The sequence below is a fragment of the Pinus tabuliformis genome, chromosome 9, assembly GCF_031772625.1.
Source record: "Pinus tabuliformis cultivar Carrire ecotype Pingquan chromosome 9, CPIR1, whole genome shotgun sequence".
NCBI lineage: Eukaryota > Viridiplantae > Streptophyta > Pinopsida > Pinales > Pinaceae > Pinus > Pinus tabuliformis.
In genome coordinates, this window is record NC_142307.1 from 1,262,964,463 (window position 1) to 1,262,983,091 (window position 18,629).

Below are 18,629 nucleotides of genomic sequence, written 5' to 3' on the forward strand. Positions count from 1 at the left end.
TTTTAATTATTTCTTATACATGTGAAGGTATCTCTTAAAGATAAATTGAGATGAATCTATGTTGATGTGGTAACTCGAGATGAATCTATGTTGATGTGGTAACTCGCAATGGGTGTCACGACTGCCAGTTTTGATGACACTTACTCTCGTTTTTTTACTCTCGCTTAATCGTTTTCTAACTCTTTCTTAAATCCTGCCAGGCCTTTGTCTTTGGACGGTGCATCCATTTTCATCTACGTGGCTGCAAGAATTAGAAGTCGTAGTTATTGATTGGGATCTGTTATAGGTATTCATGTGCTTTGGATTCTTCTGAAACATTGGGAAAAGTGTCCGTTTTTAAAGTTGTCCATCATCTCCTGTCGGGGAAAGACTTTCACTGAAGCTCTCATAATTGATTTTTCATACATAGTGTACACAACCACAAGAGAACAGACTGTTGCCAAAGGCTAGGTAGCGTGTGTGCAACCCTATCCAACCACTTGAGTATGTGAACATTGAGGTTTGGATTGCGACTCCTTGAAATCTGCATCCTCGGAAGGAATTGCGACCGTCACAAGCTTCAAATAATATATCTCGCTCTTACGGGCAGTGCCATTACATGGTCAGTCCACCCCATAGACTGCAGAATCTTAGATGTGGCTCCAAATACTATGTCATAGCCCCACGATGCATGATGACCATCCGTTATGCCTCCGAGCTCTTAGCTTATCATGAAAAATAACAAGGTTCATAATACATATAACAAGGCGTGGGTTTCACGCCTCTTCTACCTTGACTTTGTTCCATTATCCGTGCACTCTGGAGTCCTGATAACTCCTTTATACATATATTTGTAAACTGTGCATTAACCATGCATAACTGGGTGACTATATTGACAAGGTGTGATTCCCAAACAGATACATATGCATGCCTACCATGCCTATGGGTAATGTCGATGACCGTTAGGGCATGTCCAGACTCTATACCGAAGGTACAAATGGCCATAAACATCAGGTAGGGGCAGGCTCCTGTAGCTGGCAGGAGTCAGTTATTCTCTACGACATATTTAACACCTAATTTCACTGACTCATTTCTACGCGCACACATTCCTATGCTTAATTTCTATCCTAAAATGGACCATCTATGTCTTATGGAACACATGCATTCTTATGCAGAATGAAATCAGATTTTGAGTCAGTTATCTATCAGCAATAAAATCGGCCATTGACATAGTTCAAGGTTAAAATAATAAATAGCCACATTCATTGGCCACAGGTTATACGATATTTTCAGAAAGAAGTTGAGACTGTGGGCGGACACCACTAATTTTGACGTTCTTCTGGAAGTCAACCGAGATTTATAACAGCATAAAATGTAGGCCTTCTTTGGGATAAAGCCACTTATTGAAAGGGTAGAAAGCCAACAAGAAACCTTCCCTGTAATATACTGAAATATTAACAGAGGTTTCTCCCTTGGGAGTTGTCCATGACAGTTACATAAGCAATCTGCTTCCCAAGTCTTTTAACAGACTAAGTCCATTCTCTAGGTAGTCTACGTTGAAAGTGCAGAAGCAGATCAACAAACATGAATCTCTGCACGGCATGGTAGTCCTTGAAGGTGAAACCTCGAGTGTATTTATATGCTCCTATATGGCTCTCCAATCTATCATAAATGCCCCTGGATTCCTCTCTGTTGGGTGGGAGGAATGGCCTAACCATGCAATATTGAATGTCCATTTGGAAAATTAAGTGAAAGGCTAAACAGTGGGCAGAAATGATTGACTAGAAGAGAATATTCTTGTCAGGGAGGATCACATGTGAGGACAAAGCCGTTTCAAGGAGTCGTTGTGATCCCATTCCGAAGTAACATTATTGAAAGTTTTACTGATTGGCGTGTATCAAATGTCCCTTGAAACGAAACTTTCAGAAGTAATAAAATGAAAAATTATGTTGTACTTTGTTTATTCAAGGGCAACGGGAGTCTTGCTTGAACGGGATTCTAAGTTGTATCGGGAATTGTAAATTTCTAACGTTTGGACTATTTGTTTAGTTAGCCTGTGCTAAAACAAAGGTAGTGGATGTGTATTTGGAAGAAATAAAGTCAGAAAAAATATAAAAAATCAGAGACAATATTAGTTCTCTGTTTTCATGCAAAAGATTTATACACACTTTAGCCAACTGAAAAAGTTGTACGAATATAACTTACTTGTCCAATCACATTATAAGCAAAAGGTCTCTTCGATTTTCAACCGTGGGTTGTGTCGTCATGAGTTTCTTGTGCATCTAATGTGTTTGAAAACTCATTTCATTAACGAGTCTTCCTGTCCTTCGTATTCAGACCTTTTGTCCATTTATTCATGAAACGCTTGTTTGCTCTCTTAGCTCCCTACAATTCTACAAGATAGTAGGAAAGGAAGGAGAAACCTGAATTTGCTTGATATATGGATATTTGACATCATCTTTTTTTTTTCTGCTGCAGGTTTATTTGTGTGTTTATTGCAGTTGGAATAATTCTTTTCATCATTTCGTGTTCGGGCTGTATTGCAGTAGCAACCAGACGTGGATGCTGCCTCTGTTGTGTATCCTGTGAAAGAATTTCTTTTTAGGCTCAAGATACTCTTTTTGTGGTTTTCGTTTTTAGTGATCACATTCACTCTTCCCACAGATTTCAAACACCGATAGATAATCCAGAATTCCATATTTGGATTCTGGTTGTGATTAATTCAAAAGACATTTTTCACTGGAATTATTTTGGACAGAAGAAGCTATATTTCATAGCTGGCTTCTATTGGAATGGAAGTTCCCTCTAACAGGCACCATAGCTTCACCAGAGCTATTGGGGAAGCTGGCCTCTGTTGGATGGAAATTTTCATGGTGTGCATGCTTTTCTCTACTTGGACCTTACTTTAATTTAACATGACATATAGTTTCCTTAAGAAGTTTTCAGTATACTGTGTTAGTTGTCCTGTTAATCGTGGTTGAATTGGCGCTTGCGGGCTTTGTATTCTTTGATCACAAGTGGGAGGAGGTGAGCCCTTAATTATGCTGCTTTTAAATGCATGAAGTTGAGAATGTACATAATTTTTCTCTTTACTTTACTTTTTGGATATCGATGGCATACTCACAAACTCTTTTCGCTACAGGTAATTCCAACAGATAAAACTGGATATTTTGACGACATAAAAGATTTTTTGGAAAAGCATGTGAAGATTGTCAGATGGGTCGCTCTTGGTATTGTTATTTTACAGGTATGCTACATATGTTAGTTTTTTTTTCTATATTAGTAAACAACGAACCTCTCTTATAGGAGATACTACTTTGGTTGCAAAAAGTATACATACTTGAATGATAATTACAAATTTGATCTTGAGAATTGGAGCTTTGCTGTGATTTGAAGCCTTTACGTCTGGCCACAGGCATATTTATGAAAAATTATATTAAAGGTTGATAATTTTCATAAAGGATCAGGTTTTGGAGAGTTGTTGACTCAAACAAAGGCGTCACGACCTCGCGAATCGATCTTCCCATCTTGGGAATTTGTTCATACTGTTGCACTTATTACATTTGTTGTTCTGTGCGTGTTTTCTATAATCAGTCTTTCTATTCCAAATGATCCTAATGGAAATTGTTTTGATGGTTGAAAATAAGAATAGGACGTGCGTGCACTTACATGTCACCATATATCATCTGCATCTCTTTTCACATTTTGTAGTCCTGTTTTTGCCGGTCTATTTGTCAGGGTGGCTAGTGAGAACGCTCTCATCTTCTTTGAAGTGCTTGTGTGGATTTGAATTACATTTAACCATTGCTTATATAGTTTTTCGATGGCATAATTGCTGTGATGGTACTTATCTAGCAGCGAAATTTAGCTAATGCACTGAAGTTCATCTATATTGAAAAAGCATGTGTAAGGGCTACACAGGGTTTTGATGTGAATACCAATGTTTTAAAACTCCGACTCGGACTCTGACTCGGCCGAGGGTCGACTCCGTCTTCGACTTCGACTCGGTATCAACTCGGCCGACTCGATTTCAATGACTCGGTCGTTGTAAAAAATACATTAAATATTTATTTTTTATAAAAACACATGATTTTAAAGATTTTCATTCATGTTTCCAAACACACAACATTAGAATATAGATAGAAGACAACATATGATCAAAGTAGGCTCATGAATATATCCATTATATTAAAATGGCACCCAATGCACTGTCCAATACATACACGATGATGATATAGAGATCAAAATAGACGATGATGATATAGAGATCAAAACAAAAACACATAACCAAGGAGGCTAGAAATGGCCTCTACAACAAAAGTCTGTGACCAGTAGTACTACTGGCTATTACTAGAGTTGCCAACATCATCTGGCTCAGTGTTATTTGGGAGCGGGAGCGAAAGCGGGGAGCGGGAGCGACATTTTCGGAAGCTCCCAACATCAAGGTACATAGAGGGATTGGTGCTCTTGATTAAATACGAGTTCCATACCCTAATACATGAAAAACTTCAATGGAAACATTGCAATCCCCCAATCCTGAAATCCTTAAAAACCGATAAGCCTGCTGGATTTTGAATGAAATCTAAAATTCTACTTTCTCCATATGAAATCCAATGAGGCTGGAACCACTCTCAAACATCCTGAATCATTTCATGGTAATGTTAAAAATTTAAGTAAAAGGATGAAAATGAAGATTAAGGAGAATGTCACTTTTACTTTAAGAATTTAACATTACCATGAATAACATAGCCTTAGTAAGGCAATATGATCAAATACTAGGGTTTGGGAGAGGGGAATGGACCCCAAATAGCATTTAACTAATTTATAAAGCACCTTGGAGTCCCCAACACTCAGCTAATAGTTAAAATTTTTTAAACAAATATGAAAAATCGCCTTTTTTTGGGGTCACAGGCCACATTCATTGACTCGCCCGAGTTATTGTGGAACCAGCTGGGTTGACTGAGTCATGACTGACTTGGTCGAGTCATGCAATAACTCGGTCGAGTCAGTCATGACTCGGCCTCCCGAACTGATATTTCTGTGGGTCATAAATTTTTTTAGTGACTCGGATCAACTCAGCCGAGTGACTAATGACTCGACCAAATTTTAAAATAGTGGTGAATACCACAAGCCATAGGTTTGAATGAGTTGTTTTGTGTAATTACTATGTTTCTAACTACTGATAGCTGGCAAGCTGCACCATGATCTATGTTTTTTTTTTGGTCAAGTAAGAGTGGAACCTTCTATTAACCGTATGAGTGCATCACATATGTTACAAGTGTTTACCAATCCAAAGACCAACACTAGACAAACCTGACGTTGGTAAACCACCAACAGGGTCCACAGGACCCAAGAACAAACATCTAATCACGGAGTTTCACCTATTTTTAAGTCGAAAACTAAAGAAATCTATCACTCAAGAAGCGAGATCCTAACTGTTCACAATGCACCACAATGGCCCTTCCAAAACATACAAAATTGCGCCAAAAATCTCTGTCTCGTATGCTCAAGCCCCAACCTGATTGCACAATGCCACCGTCGCCGCCTCCTTTTTATTTGTCAGTCAACAAGCCTCCGATCATGAGAGCTGCATGGAGGTCCAACACCGTCGATCAGAGTTTAATTGATCCAATGGTCAACCTCGATTTCGGCCTGACCATTAGCGCAATAAATAATGAGAAAACTGGACCCAAAAAGATTATAGTACTTCATTCTAAAGAATTTCGGGTCCAACCAAAAGCTTGTCGGTTGAGCTTATTCTAGCCCGAAAACCGTGGGAAACACCTTCGATCAACGCCTATTTGATCCGATGGCTCACCACAATTTCGGCCTGAATCACAAGCACGAAGGAAACCAAGAAACCGGACCCGACAAAGAATAGAGTCCTTTAGTCTAAAGCAATTTGGGTCCAATCAAGCTGTTAATAGACGACCACTTTCCGGCCTGAAATCCGGAGGATGTTAGTAGTAGAATAACATGCGGACTACGGCCATGCAACATGCAAGCTGGTTAAGCGGCGATTAACTTACGTAGGTCTCCTCATCACCGTTGATCCAACCTATCGATCCAACGATCCAGATCGATCCCTGTAAACCTGATCCACCCAAGATTGGATGTGATTCCGTTGTCCCTTTTGAGCTCCTTCTGAAGCAGCTTGTTCCAAGCCACATCACTATCGTTGAACCCAACTAAATGATATTCACTTCTTTGAATCGTTTTTCCTTGGGAAAGACTGCAACCCAAGTATCTCCTCTCTCTTCACCTTTATCTAATCTTCCTCCTTCTCGCTACTGAAGATTTGGAAGAGTTCCATGTCTTTTGCAGCCTGACAGAGACAATCATCACACAGTTTGCTTGGGGGTATCGACTCCCAGACATGCCTGGTGCAGCCTTCCTTACTAATCACTCCTTCATTTGCCAGACGATCAGCCAACCCATTTGCTTTTCGTTTCACATGGACAAAGTTAACAATTCTCAAGGTTTGCAGGTGGGTATGTATACGGTGAAATACCTGTGATAGCCTCCAATGTTTCGACACTTTTTCGGGTGTCGTTCCATTGCACATTTTCTTGACCGCTTTAATGATCAATTCCGAATCAGCTTCAATGATGACATTGTGTAAATTTGAATCCACCAGGAATTCCAGGCATTGCTCTAGGGCCATGAGTTCCGCCATATTATTAGAGGCATTCCCCAAATGGCTGTAGAAGATCTTCTTTATGCGTCCTTGATCATCTCTTATAACACCCCCAAAACCAACTAACCCTGGGTTGCCCTTAGATGCTTTTGCAGGTGGTTATGTATACAGTGAAATACCTGTGAAAGCATCCAATGTTTGGACACTTTTTCGGGTGCCATTCCATTGCACATTTTCTTGACCGCTTTAATGATCAATTCCGAATCATCTTCAATGATGACATTGTGTAAATTTGAGTCCACCAGGAATTCCAGGCATTGCTCTAGGGCCATGAGTTCCGCCATATTATTAGAGGCCTTCCCCAAGTGGCTGTAGAAGATCTCCTTTATGCATCCCTGCTCATCTCTTATAACACCCCCAAAACCAGCTAACCCTGGGTTGCCCTTAGATGCTTTGTCTATATTGACTTTTAAGAAACCCTATGGAGGAGGCTTCCAAATATTCATATCTGCATTTATTTGGCTCACACCCTTGTTTATGCCTTGTGGAACTATTTCCTGGAGACCCAAATGCAGTAGTATACAAGCATCCTGGGGCAGAGGAGGGTCCTTAGGAATTTCCCCAACAAACTTTTAACTGTCTTTGAGCTGCCTTAAAATTTGATCAATTATGTGCTGGGGCGTACATGTTTTATTCTTGAAGATCCTACTATTGCGTTCTTTCCAAACATCCCAGATGACAAAGCCTGGAATCAAAGTCTAGGCTTTATTGATGATTTCATTTCCTGAGACATTTTTCCTCCAATTTTTCAAAGTGTTGGAGATGCTGAGTCTATCCCTATTAGTGTGCCTAAAGACCGAGGCCACCCACTCCCACATGGTGGAGGTGAAAGGGCAGAGGTTGAGTAGGTGATCCATCGTCTCCTCTTGTGAGCCACATAGGTAACATTTGGATGGGCCAGTAAAACCTCTTTTCAGGAGATTCTCCCAAGTTAAAATTTTCTTTTGTTGAACTAGCCAAATGAACAACTTTATTTTCATCCAGTGAGGGTTCTGCCAAAGATTCTTCCAAACTTGATCAGGGTTTTGGTAGTTAAGCCCTGTTACTACTTGTTTAGCTTCTTTGAGGCTAAAGTTTCCTTCGGTGTTCCTTCCCCATCTTAGTTGGTCCGACAAGGATGATACCAAAATCTTCCTTTGCTCTAAATCCTGAGCAAGGGAGTCCGCCTGGGCCTTCAGAGGGCTCTCTTCACTATGGCCTAGATCCTTCCATATTCTTCATTTATCATTGTTCCTGTCCTAGTCCCAGAAGTCACTTACCATAAGTAGACCTTAGTTGTCAGTATCATTCTTGAGAGCTGCTAATTCTTTCTTATACAAAATGGGTTCTTGTTTCTAGTTATCCTCCAAAAAACGTGCTAGGTTTCTAGCTCAGATCTCCCAGAAACTATGCTGCTGGATAATACCTTTATTTTCCCAAGCAAGGTTCCAAGTGTGGGAGCCTTTAATATTCCCTGACATTCGAATATGATCCTTCTCCTGCCAATTCTTTGCATATTTCTGTTTCCAGAGTTTGGCCCAAGGGGTTGCTGATTCCTTGAGCCACCTCCACCAGAGTTTAGCTCCCGAAACTCTGCTGAGGGTTTCAGGGTCATGTAGCCCCAAACCGCCATGGATCTTGGGTTTGCAGATCTTGTCCCAGGCTACCAAAGCCCATTTCTTTTTCTCTTCTCCTCTGCCCCATAGAAAATCCCGTTGAATGCTCCTGATCTGTTGCATAACTCCTTTAGGAGCAGGAAGAGCTGAGAACATGAATATGGGAATTGCCTGCAAGATAGCCTGTGTGAGCACAAGGCGTCCTGCCAAATTTAAAGACCTGCATGTCCATTTTTTGATCTTGTCTTGAAGTTTATTTATTATCGGCTCCCACACTCCCTTGCTTAGAGGTTTGTCTGTAAGAGGTATGCCCAGGTACTTGGAAGGTAACTGGTCCCTTTGAAACCCAAGAATTCTGGTGATGTTTCTCTGAATAGCAATGTCAGTGTTGAAGATTTTTTTTTTTTTTGATTTGTTGAGGCTTACCTCTGTGCCAGCTGCCATAGCAAAGTCATTTAAGATTTGTTTGATCGCTCTGGCTTCCCTGACCGTGGGTATACCTTGCAGCATCGTATCATCCACAAATTGTTGATGAGTATTTGCCGCTCCATCCAGGGTGAGTTTGATACCCTGGATTCTTCCTTCAGCATTTGCCATTTTGATCGCTCTGCCTAGCCCTTCCATCATGAGAACAAATAGGAAGGGTGAGAGCGGATCCCCTTGTCTGAGACCTCTGGAGGGTATGAAAGTTCTTGAAGGAGCGCCATTAAGCAGGATGGAAAAATTGGTTGTGGAAACTAGTGCCATGACCCATCTTATCCAGTTGTGGTCGAAGCCATAGGCTTTTAGTACTGCCCTTATATAAGACCAACTTAGCTTATCGTAAGCTTTCGCTAGGTCCAGCTGAATGATCATACCAGCTTGCCTGTTGCTTTTGAGAGAGTGTACCACCTCGTGAGCTTGGATGATGTTATTGAGGATCTGTCTTCCTTCCACATAGCCAGTTTGCTCCTCTGAAATGAGAGCTGGTAAAAGGGGCTTGAGTCTGTTGGCAATAACTTTGGAAATAATTTTGTACACCACATTACATAAAGCTATGGGTCTGAAACCATCCGGAGTCATGGCTTTTTCCTGTTTTGGGATCAAAGCTATGAAGGAGGCATTAAGAGCCTTCAGAACCGTCTTGGATCTTCTTGAGTCTTCCACCACCTCAAGGATATCTTGTTTGACTGTTTTCTAGTAGGCTTTGAAGAAATCTACATTGAACCCATCCGGGCCTGGAGCTTTTCCATTTTGCATTTCATTGATCACTTCACTGACCTCCTCTTCCGACACTGGCCTGTTAAGATTATAGTTGTCTTCTCTGGTAACCAGCCGAGGGATGTACTGAGTGAAATGGTTAATGAACCTAGATCTATCCACCAGAGGCTCCTCTGCTATGCTGAGGAAATGTTGAACAAGGACAGATTCCATTTCTTTGTGAGAGGCAAGTTCTATCCCTTGAGAATCTTTGAGTTTTGTGATTCTGTTATGTGCCCTATGATCCATGGTGGATTTATGGAAAAACTTCGTGTTCCTTTCTCCCTCTCTAATCCACTGCACCTGCGATTTCTGTCTCCAGAAAATCTCCTCTTGCATGCATCGATCTTCCCATTCTGCCTGCAGAGAATCAACTAGCTTTTTCCGCTCCTCGGTAAAACCATCTATGATGATGATCTGATTGATCTCCTGGAGTTTTTGCTCAACTTCTCTTTTGGCTTTGAAAATGTTACCAAATTCCTTTTTGTTCCAATCTTTAAGCCTGGATTTGATGTGTTTAAGTTTTTGTTGGAGCAGGAACATTCTAGTGCCTTGAATGTTCAGATCCTCTCTCCACCATTTGTCGATATTGCTGGTGAATTCAGGGTGCGAGAGCCAAGCATTTTCAAACCTGAAAGGTTTTTTTCGGTGTACCCATACTAGTGGCTTCCAGCTGTATAGGCCAATGATCCGAGCCCCCAAAGGGAAGAATAGAAGTTGACATGGCAGGACCTGAAAGAAAGAGGTCCTCTGAAATAATAAATCTGTCTAGCTTGGAGGCGACTTGAGAAGCTCCTCCCCTCTTATTGTTCCAGGTAAAGGTACCATTTATTGTTTCAGTGTCCACTAACCCCATGTTCATTATGAAGTTCTGGAAGGCAATGGAGTCTCTGCCTAGATGCCTGATACCACCTTTTTTCTCTGTAAGAGATCTGATCATATTGAAATCTCCTGCAACAATCCAGGGTACATTAGGGTGTCTCGCTCGTAGCTCCTCAAGGGAGGTGAGAAACTTGAGTTTGTCTTCTTGCTTTTGAGGTCCATAGACATTTGTTATCATGTAAATCTCCGGATCACCTAAAGGTTGACACATCAAAGAAAGATAGTTCCTAGACGCTTCAGCATCCAGGATTCCAAATTTCTGGGGATCCCAGAGCGTAAGAATCCCCCCCGCCAAGTTGTTTGCTTTAACCTCTAGATATTCATACTTGATTAGCCATTTGTTATGTAGTTCTCTGATCTTGTCCATCGAACATTTTGTTTCCTGAATAAAAACCATATCTGGTTTTTCTTCTTTTATTCTGTTACTAAGATTTCTTTGTTTTCTTCTATTTCCTATGCCTCTAATATTCTAGGTTGTAAGCTTCATTAAGAAAGGTTTGTAAAGGAATAACTGGTGAGATCTCTCATCTTACCTGAGTTAATCATGAGTTTTCCACATTCGTTCAACAACTCATTCTGTTGTTTTCTTCCTCTTTTCCTGCCTGGGTTCTTGGGAGATTGTGTCTGTGTCTCCTCCATCATTTTGACCCCTCTATGTTCCTGGCTTTCATGGTTTCTTTTGACTCCAGAGCCCTTCGATTGTGATCTCCATAGGAAGAGCTGTTGAACCCTATCAAATTCCTCTTGTGGTAGGGAGTCCACTCCTTTGGTCGTCCCTTGTTCCAGAAACTTTTCTAGATCTAAATTCTCCCTCTCTAGAATCTCCTGCAGTTCATGGTCCTCCGTTCCAGCCTCACTTTGAGTCATCTCATGGTCCCTACTTATCTCCATATCACTTAGCAGATCATCCTTTTGCTGGCTGTTTCCTATGATATCTTCCATTCTAGCATCCCTTTCCTTCTCAGTGATAATGTTCTCCGATTCCTGATTTGTTTCTTTGTTTCCATCTTCATCTTCTAGGATCTTGAAACCCTTGTAGCTCGATTTTCTTTCCTCATTAATCTTCTTTTGAGGCCTCTTCCCGCCTTTCCCTTTGCCCCCAACCTTGGTGAAACCCTCAGGATTTTTGTCCGGGGTGGTTTTTACATTTCTTTCCAAATTGTTTGTTGGGCAGTCTCTGTATAGATGCCCGTGTTCATGGCATTTGTGGCACCTAAATGGGATGTGCTCATAGTCCACCGCCTTCACCCATTCTTCATCATATACTTCTAAAATTATCACTTCCGGAAGTGCTCCAGATAGGTCCATTTCCACACATATCCGGGCGAAGGAGGTATATTTACCTTTTAGAGCCGTTTCTGAGATCTTTAGAAAATGCCCCAACTTGTTGCCTATTGTTTTAAGAGATTCTGTTAATCGATAATTCAGAGGAAGGGAGTATAGTCTAATCCATACCGGAACTGATGTGAATGTTTCATGTTCTGGGACAAAGTTCATTATCCTTCAGCCATATCCCCATGAATTTGCATATAACCGCATATTCCGCCATGTGATCTCTGTGTGCTTGTAGCGCAGGGTCGCTTAAAATGACCTGGGGAATGATGTCCTATTTGGGTTTGCAGACCCCAGTTGTACTCATAGAAGCAGTTTTCTGACTGCTACCCTCTGTCCTCTTTTCCTTACTAGCTTCCTGCTGATTTCCTTCCTGTTCTAGGGGTCTGTTTTTCCCAATTTTTCCATGCTGGTTGCCTATGTTTCTATTTCCAAAAGTTTCTTAAAACGCTGCTTTCCAGCTTCCTTGTTTCTGTCCATCACTATTTCACTATAAGAGGGAGCAGCACTCCCCTAGGCGTCCCGCCATGGGGCCCAACTTCAGATTCCTAACGCTAACCCTAAATAGTTTGCAGAGCTCCGCCGTCGTCTTTCCGCCTTCTCTTCGCATTTATCGTCTTCAAATACCGCCCCATGATCTATGTTTATGTTATTTAGGTGAAATGTATGCAGTTTTATTCACTGCAAGGTTCCAATATTTTACCGACCGCAGGAAAATATAGGATTTAGGGTCACTGGTGTCATACATTTATCTTGAATTTTAGTCTTATTGTTTAAAAAAAAACATCGTCAAAATGACATCTGTTCGTGCCTCTAAGCATTCGTGTTTACTGCGAAGGATCCACCAATTGGAAGGCTACATTTTGAAAATACTAACAAAGTTATTATTTACAATTATATAATATTAATAAATAATTAAACAAATTACAATTATATAATATTAATAAATAATTAAACAAATTACAATTATACAACAATAAATATGATTTTAATAAAAAATTGTATTAATGAATAAATATATTTTTAATAAAAATTAACAAAGTTCTCTTTATATAAAATTTTGGTTTAATGAACCTGGAGAGGTTACCTACTTACATATCCCCAGTAAAAGGACTTCAGTTCTGGCTTTTGGTTTAATTAACCTAGATCCTTACATATCCCCAGTAAAAAGTCTTCAGTTCTGACTGTCTGGACAAGAAAACCATATCCCAGTAACCTGACTTCCTGGACAAGAAAACCATAATTTCAGTATACAAAATGTCACTATAGAAAATGCAGTCTTTGTATTCAAAGAAATGGGGCACAGATATAGCGCTATTTCTTTATTGAAAAAAAAAACAAAAAAACTTTATCAATCAATTGGAATCTGTCCAATAAGAGCACACAAGGCAGAAGCTTCTTCACCGATAGACTTGAAAGCAGAAAGTAGGAATTCAGAGAAGGAAGTGCAGGACTCTGGGTCATGCACTGGCGTGCATTAATCAATTTGAGAACCACTTTTTCGGATATCCAGATGTCGCTTCTGAAAAAGGAAGGTGCTCCGCAGGACATCTCCACCAGGCAGAAGTTTCTACACCGGACCTGAGATCAGAAAGTAGGTATTCAGAGGAGGAGGCGCATGGGTCTGGGTCGTGCTTTGGCCTGCCTTAATCACTTTCGCCAGGATGTTCAGACGTTCGCTTCTTAAAAACTAGGGCGCTCCACAAGACATCTCCACAAAAATCCGAATTATGCTCCACAGCTGTTAACCTCTACTCCATTGAAACCGGTTCATCGCGTAGTCACTTAATGTCCACGTCATGCTGCTGCAGGGAACATCGACCATCGCTACGTTTTCAAACCTGCGATATTTGTTGCTTTAGTGGTCACACCTGTGGGAAAACTCTGATCATATGACCGTCGCACTGTCTGTAAAGTATTCTCCACTTCGACTTTATAGAAACACAAGTATATCTCGCACATCAAAATTTTGGAATTTTGAACAGGTTCGATCTTATGAAGAATTGCGAAGAATTTAAAAAGGTAGTATGAAAATAACCATAAGGGAAAAAATATTTAAATTTTAAATATTTTTCTCTCTAATTTTTGGCATTTCTTTGGGTGTTATGTTCACACCGTTTAAAATTCTTCTTTGGTCTTTGGCTGTTTTGTTCACACCGTTTAAAATTCTTCTTTGGCCACTCCGCTTAAATATTAAATATTTTTCTTCCTCATTTTTGGCATTTTCTTAACGGTTATTTTCACACTTTTATTTTAAATTCCTCTGCCTAATCCAAAAGCATCACTCATTATTTCAAATTTAAGAGTTAAAAATTCAAATTCATTTCCATGTTTGTAGAGTATGGCACAGTGTTAACCATATGTCTATTGTTATAGATTTCGTAATTTTAAATTGTGTAAGAAATTTTGAAATATTCAATATCTCAGGTGAATACTTTTTCAATATTAAAGCCCAATGAAACTTCAGTGAATATGAATAGAATTAACAAATAACATATTTTTAAACATTTTTTAAATTTAAATATTTCATTTATTTCGATCCAATTTTATTTTTTCATCAATTTCTTGTTATACCATAGTTTAATTTAAAAGATGGCTATAAAGTAAGTCACTTTTAGAAGCCTATTATTCTTGTAATTTTTTTTTATAATTTTTATTTATTTATTTTTTTAATGTGTGGTTTACAGACAGGAATTTTTTTTATTTTTTATTTTTATTTTTTGTATTTGCTACTTCCTTCCATGGAAACTAGTGGCTACCACATTTCCTGTTCGCTCCTATGAAAATTATCTGAGCTATGGCTATAGAAACTAGTAACCTCCCATTAACAAAGTGTTGTAACTACCAGCACTAACCAATTAAGCTAATCCTTGTTGCTTATTTTATTTATTATTAAATGCTTTAAAATTTAATCTTTTATTTTGTTTTAAATCTATACGAAATATTTGTAATTTTAAATCTTATTTTTTTATAAGAAAATCTAATATTTTTTACCCATTTTTATAATAATTAATTAATTAATTAAATTTTTATTTTTTCATAAAAAAAAACTGGTAACATTTTAATGGTACATATGGTTTTATTTGTCTTTAATTATAGGTAAAGTGCATATTCTAAATTCTTTGCTTTATAATTTAATTTTCTGAAAAATAATCAAAATAAAACTTAAAAAACATTTTCTTTTAAACATTAAAAAAACATATTAAATTAATATAGATATTAATAATGGTAAATAAATGCCATTTTTTTTTAATATATAGATTTTTTTTTTAAACCAACAAAGAAAGTTTTTTTTTCCTGATTTTTAAATACCTAATTAGTAATTATTAAACCAACAAACAAAGTTTTCTGCTTCTCACGATATACCCTGTGGATAGCAACTCTGCGCTTTGTAATTTTCTTTTCCCTCTGGCAGAGTAGTCATTTTAGAGATGGACATCTATTAATTATTATATAACAGGGATGTTTTCTATTTAGATGGTTATTCTCTTCACCCTCACTTTGCTAACTTTAATTTTCTTTATATGGAGTAGTCATTTCAGAGTTGTACGATGTTTGAACGGTCATTTCAGAGCCCTAAATATATTGATTAGATGTTTTTTATCTAGATTTTTTTGGTATTGATCGTCACTTTGTTAACATCTAATATGTAGGGATTTTAGCTTAATTTAGCTGGAGTTCTTTTATTATTCACAATAATATGTCACCTCGCAATAAATCATTCTTTGTCTTAACAATTCATCGAACTTTTCCCCTCATCACTGCCCTTTTTCCCTGCCTTCTGTTCGGGAATTTTATGCTGCTGAAAGACAACTAAAATAATAGATGACTGCTATGAGCGTTGGAATGCATAAGCTAAGCAGTGCACACTGTAAACTGAATTTTATACTTGTTATCAGGTTTTTGCTGTAATCTTAGCTTTGGTGGTTAAAGCAGCAAACAGAGGTCCTGAAGAGTATGACAGTGATGATGAATATATTGCCACAAGGCCTGGCACTCTCCGTCAGCCTCTAATCAATCGTCAGGGAACTCAAGTTGCCACTGTGTCAACTCCTGGTTCTGAGCAACGGCCTGCTCGTAATGATGCCTGGAGCACTCGAATGAGAGAGAAGGTATGAAATAATGAAAAGCATATAATTCCTTTGTAGAATAGAGATTTCTGCAATAAGTTATTGCGTATAAGCGACATTCATGGATTCCACTAATGGTTTTTGTTGTAACTCGTTTCGAAAATTTTGTTCAAGCAGTATGGTTTGGATACATCGGAGTTTACGTACAATCCAACAGATTCGAATAGGTACGCACAACCAGCTGCACCACCTCCCGAGGAGAAGGGTCGGTGCGCTATTATGTAAGCAATGAAGAAAGCTTCCTTTTGGAGAAGGTTTCATTGTAATTTCTGAAGGAAAATGTGAATGTATGGAGCAGTATATCTGCAATGGCTGAATAGTGGATTGAATTGAGATTTGGTGTCTTATTTAATGTTTTTTTGGAACTGTTATATAGGCCAAGTGTGCCTCGTGTTTGAGCACTAGGCACAGGAGATCGTTATAATTATGTTAGTCGTAGGCTTTCCATGCATGTCCTGACTATCTGAATCTGATTGTTTTTAAAACTGGCTTTCCATTTTTTTTTGACATTCTCAATTGGCCTGTATGTATATTGCTTCCAAATAGGGCAGTCAAGTAATTCTGAAGAACAACAGGCCTGTATGCGCATTGCTTTCAAATAGCACAGTCAAGTAATTCTGAATAACAACTTAGTGCTATTGAAGCACTCATATTCTGATTAAAATGACATATATCATGGAGAGAAAATTTGATGTGGAAACATAAAGAATTTATTTATTTTAATTATAAGTAATAGATAATATTTTAGTAAATTTGTTTAATAGTTTAATGAGTTTTATTAAACTTGTCAATTGGATTTATGTTTGGTGGTTAAGAAGAATGATTTTTATTTTTTTCATCACCGTTCACCGTTAAATTTCTAAATTTCTATAAATGATATGATGAATTTTATTATAATAATTTATAGCTTTATTATTAAACCTAAAAAATCTCGAAATATGTATATACTTTATATAAAATATAATTAAAAAAAAATTAAAATAAATATTTATTAATACAATTAATTAAATACTTACTATTAATTAAATATCTGTAATATTGACAATAATAAATTAAACTGATCCCTTAAATTAGGTTAAAAATATATATTTTGTAGTCTATAATGTGTGAAAATTTAATATAATTATTTATTATTTGAATGAAGTATGGGAAAATTCATGAAATCTATTGTTTTCCAAACCCATTAGGGTATAAAATTATATATTCGGTACTCTATGATGTGTGAAAATTTAATATATTATTTGTTATTTTATGTAACTACGTGAGTGAAGTATGGGAAAATTCGTGACATCCATTATTTTCTTCAGTTGAAGATGGCCTTAACTTTAATGAAATCTTAAAAAAAAAAATTGCATATTAATAGAAATTCAATTCAACTCAGAAAATCTTCGAGTCTGTCCTGTTCTCCTAAGGAGAAGGAAGAGAAGTTGGATTTTCTTTGTATACATTTTTTTTTGTATTCGTATGACTATTGTTCTGCACAGCAGGTGCGTTAGTCAATGTACCTTTCTATACCACAAGGAAGCGGAGTGGGATTTCATTATAGACATTTTTTTGATTCGCATGATTGTCGTTCAGCATAGCAGCTGCGTCAGTCTTGGTCAGATCTAGAAGGAACATTATTAGGACATGCCAATCTTCAGTTTCTGTGAAATTAAGAGTCACAAGGTTGTAATTACTTAGCTGAATTTGGATAAGCACATGCAAATAAGATTTGCATTCTTTTTCTCCTCGGAGAAAGGATTCTCTATCTGTTGATTCGTGGCTAGGTAGTTCAAATAGAGCTCAATTGACCGAAGCGATTTCTTAGGAAGAAGGTTTAGGGTTCGTCATATACCTGCCGGTTAGGTCCAGTTTTTTCTGAAAATTTGACAAAATGGTGGCTCTGACTGAGTTTTTTTGGCTGGTCCGGATAGTTTTGAGAGTAAAGAAGTGCATCTATATTAGCCAAATATAGATACAAAAGGAAATAAGAATGTCTATATATATAAAAGTAAAAGTAAGAGAGGAAAAGGGGAATCGTCCTTGTGCCATAGCCATAGCATACTGTTGATGGGGAGAATGAGGTTCGGCTCTCTCAGTTTCAGATGTTGTAGTAATTTTGATATTAACCGATTTTGGCCCGCTGTTTTTTAAAACTATGGTTTAAACTAAATTGACCTAGTTGTACAGAGAGCAAAGAAGTGCATCTATATTAGCAAAATATAGATACAAAAGTAAATAAAAATGTATATATATATAAAAGTAAAAGTAAGAGAGGAAAAGAGGAATCGTCCTTGTGCCATAGCCATAGCATAATGCTGATGGGAAGAATGAGGTTCCGCTCTCTCAGTTTCAGATGTTGCAGTAATTTTGATATTGAGAGGGGTAAACATGACCATGGCTCCATTAACAGGAGACTTGGGATTCTGTAGAGGCCCATACGTAGCGGCAGAAACATGGGTTTTGATATCATTTTTCAGGAGATCCCTGCCATAAGAGCCTTGGCAGAATTTTACACGAGTTGTACAGGTCTTGTGCATGAATCCATCACGCAATAGCGTCAGGGATCAGCTTCTCTTGCTACACAGATTGTGTGGATAGGACATGGTGGCAGGGTCATGGGGCTGTATGCGGGCTTCTTGGTCCATGGCTACCAGGATGCAAAATGCCACAGTTGTCATTGACAATCCCCACAAGCGATTATACGGCCTTCAGCACTATCCGGAGTTGGCACATCATGAAATCTATTCCTGCGAAGTGTTTGAGCCTCCCATCCCCACATACAGGCCAACC

The 18,629-nt window shown here is 38.3% G+C and overlaps 1 protein-coding gene across 2 annotated transcripts in view; it reads left to right on the plus strand.

Annotated features, from left to right (window-relative positions):
• Positions 1-16,518, plus strand: part of TOM2A (tobamovirus multiplication 2A) — a 96,054-nt gene extending 79,536 nt beyond the window's left edge. For both annotated transcript variants that reach the window (XM_089445268.1, XM_089445269.1), the window contains exons 3-7: positions 2,458-2,557; positions 2,926-3,006; positions 3,122-3,226; positions 15,624-15,836; positions 15,972-16,518. In XM_089445268.1, coding sequence (XP_089301394.1) covers positions 2,458-2,557; positions 2,926-3,006; positions 3,122-3,226; positions 15,624-15,836; positions 15,972-16,079 — 607 coding nt within the window. In that variant the 3' untranslated portion in view covers positions 16,080-16,518. The remainder of the gene's footprint in view (positions 1-2,457; positions 2,558-2,925; positions 3,007-3,121; positions 3,227-15,623; positions 15,837-15,971) is intronic.
• Positions 16,519-18,629: the final 2,111 nt, after the last annotated feature.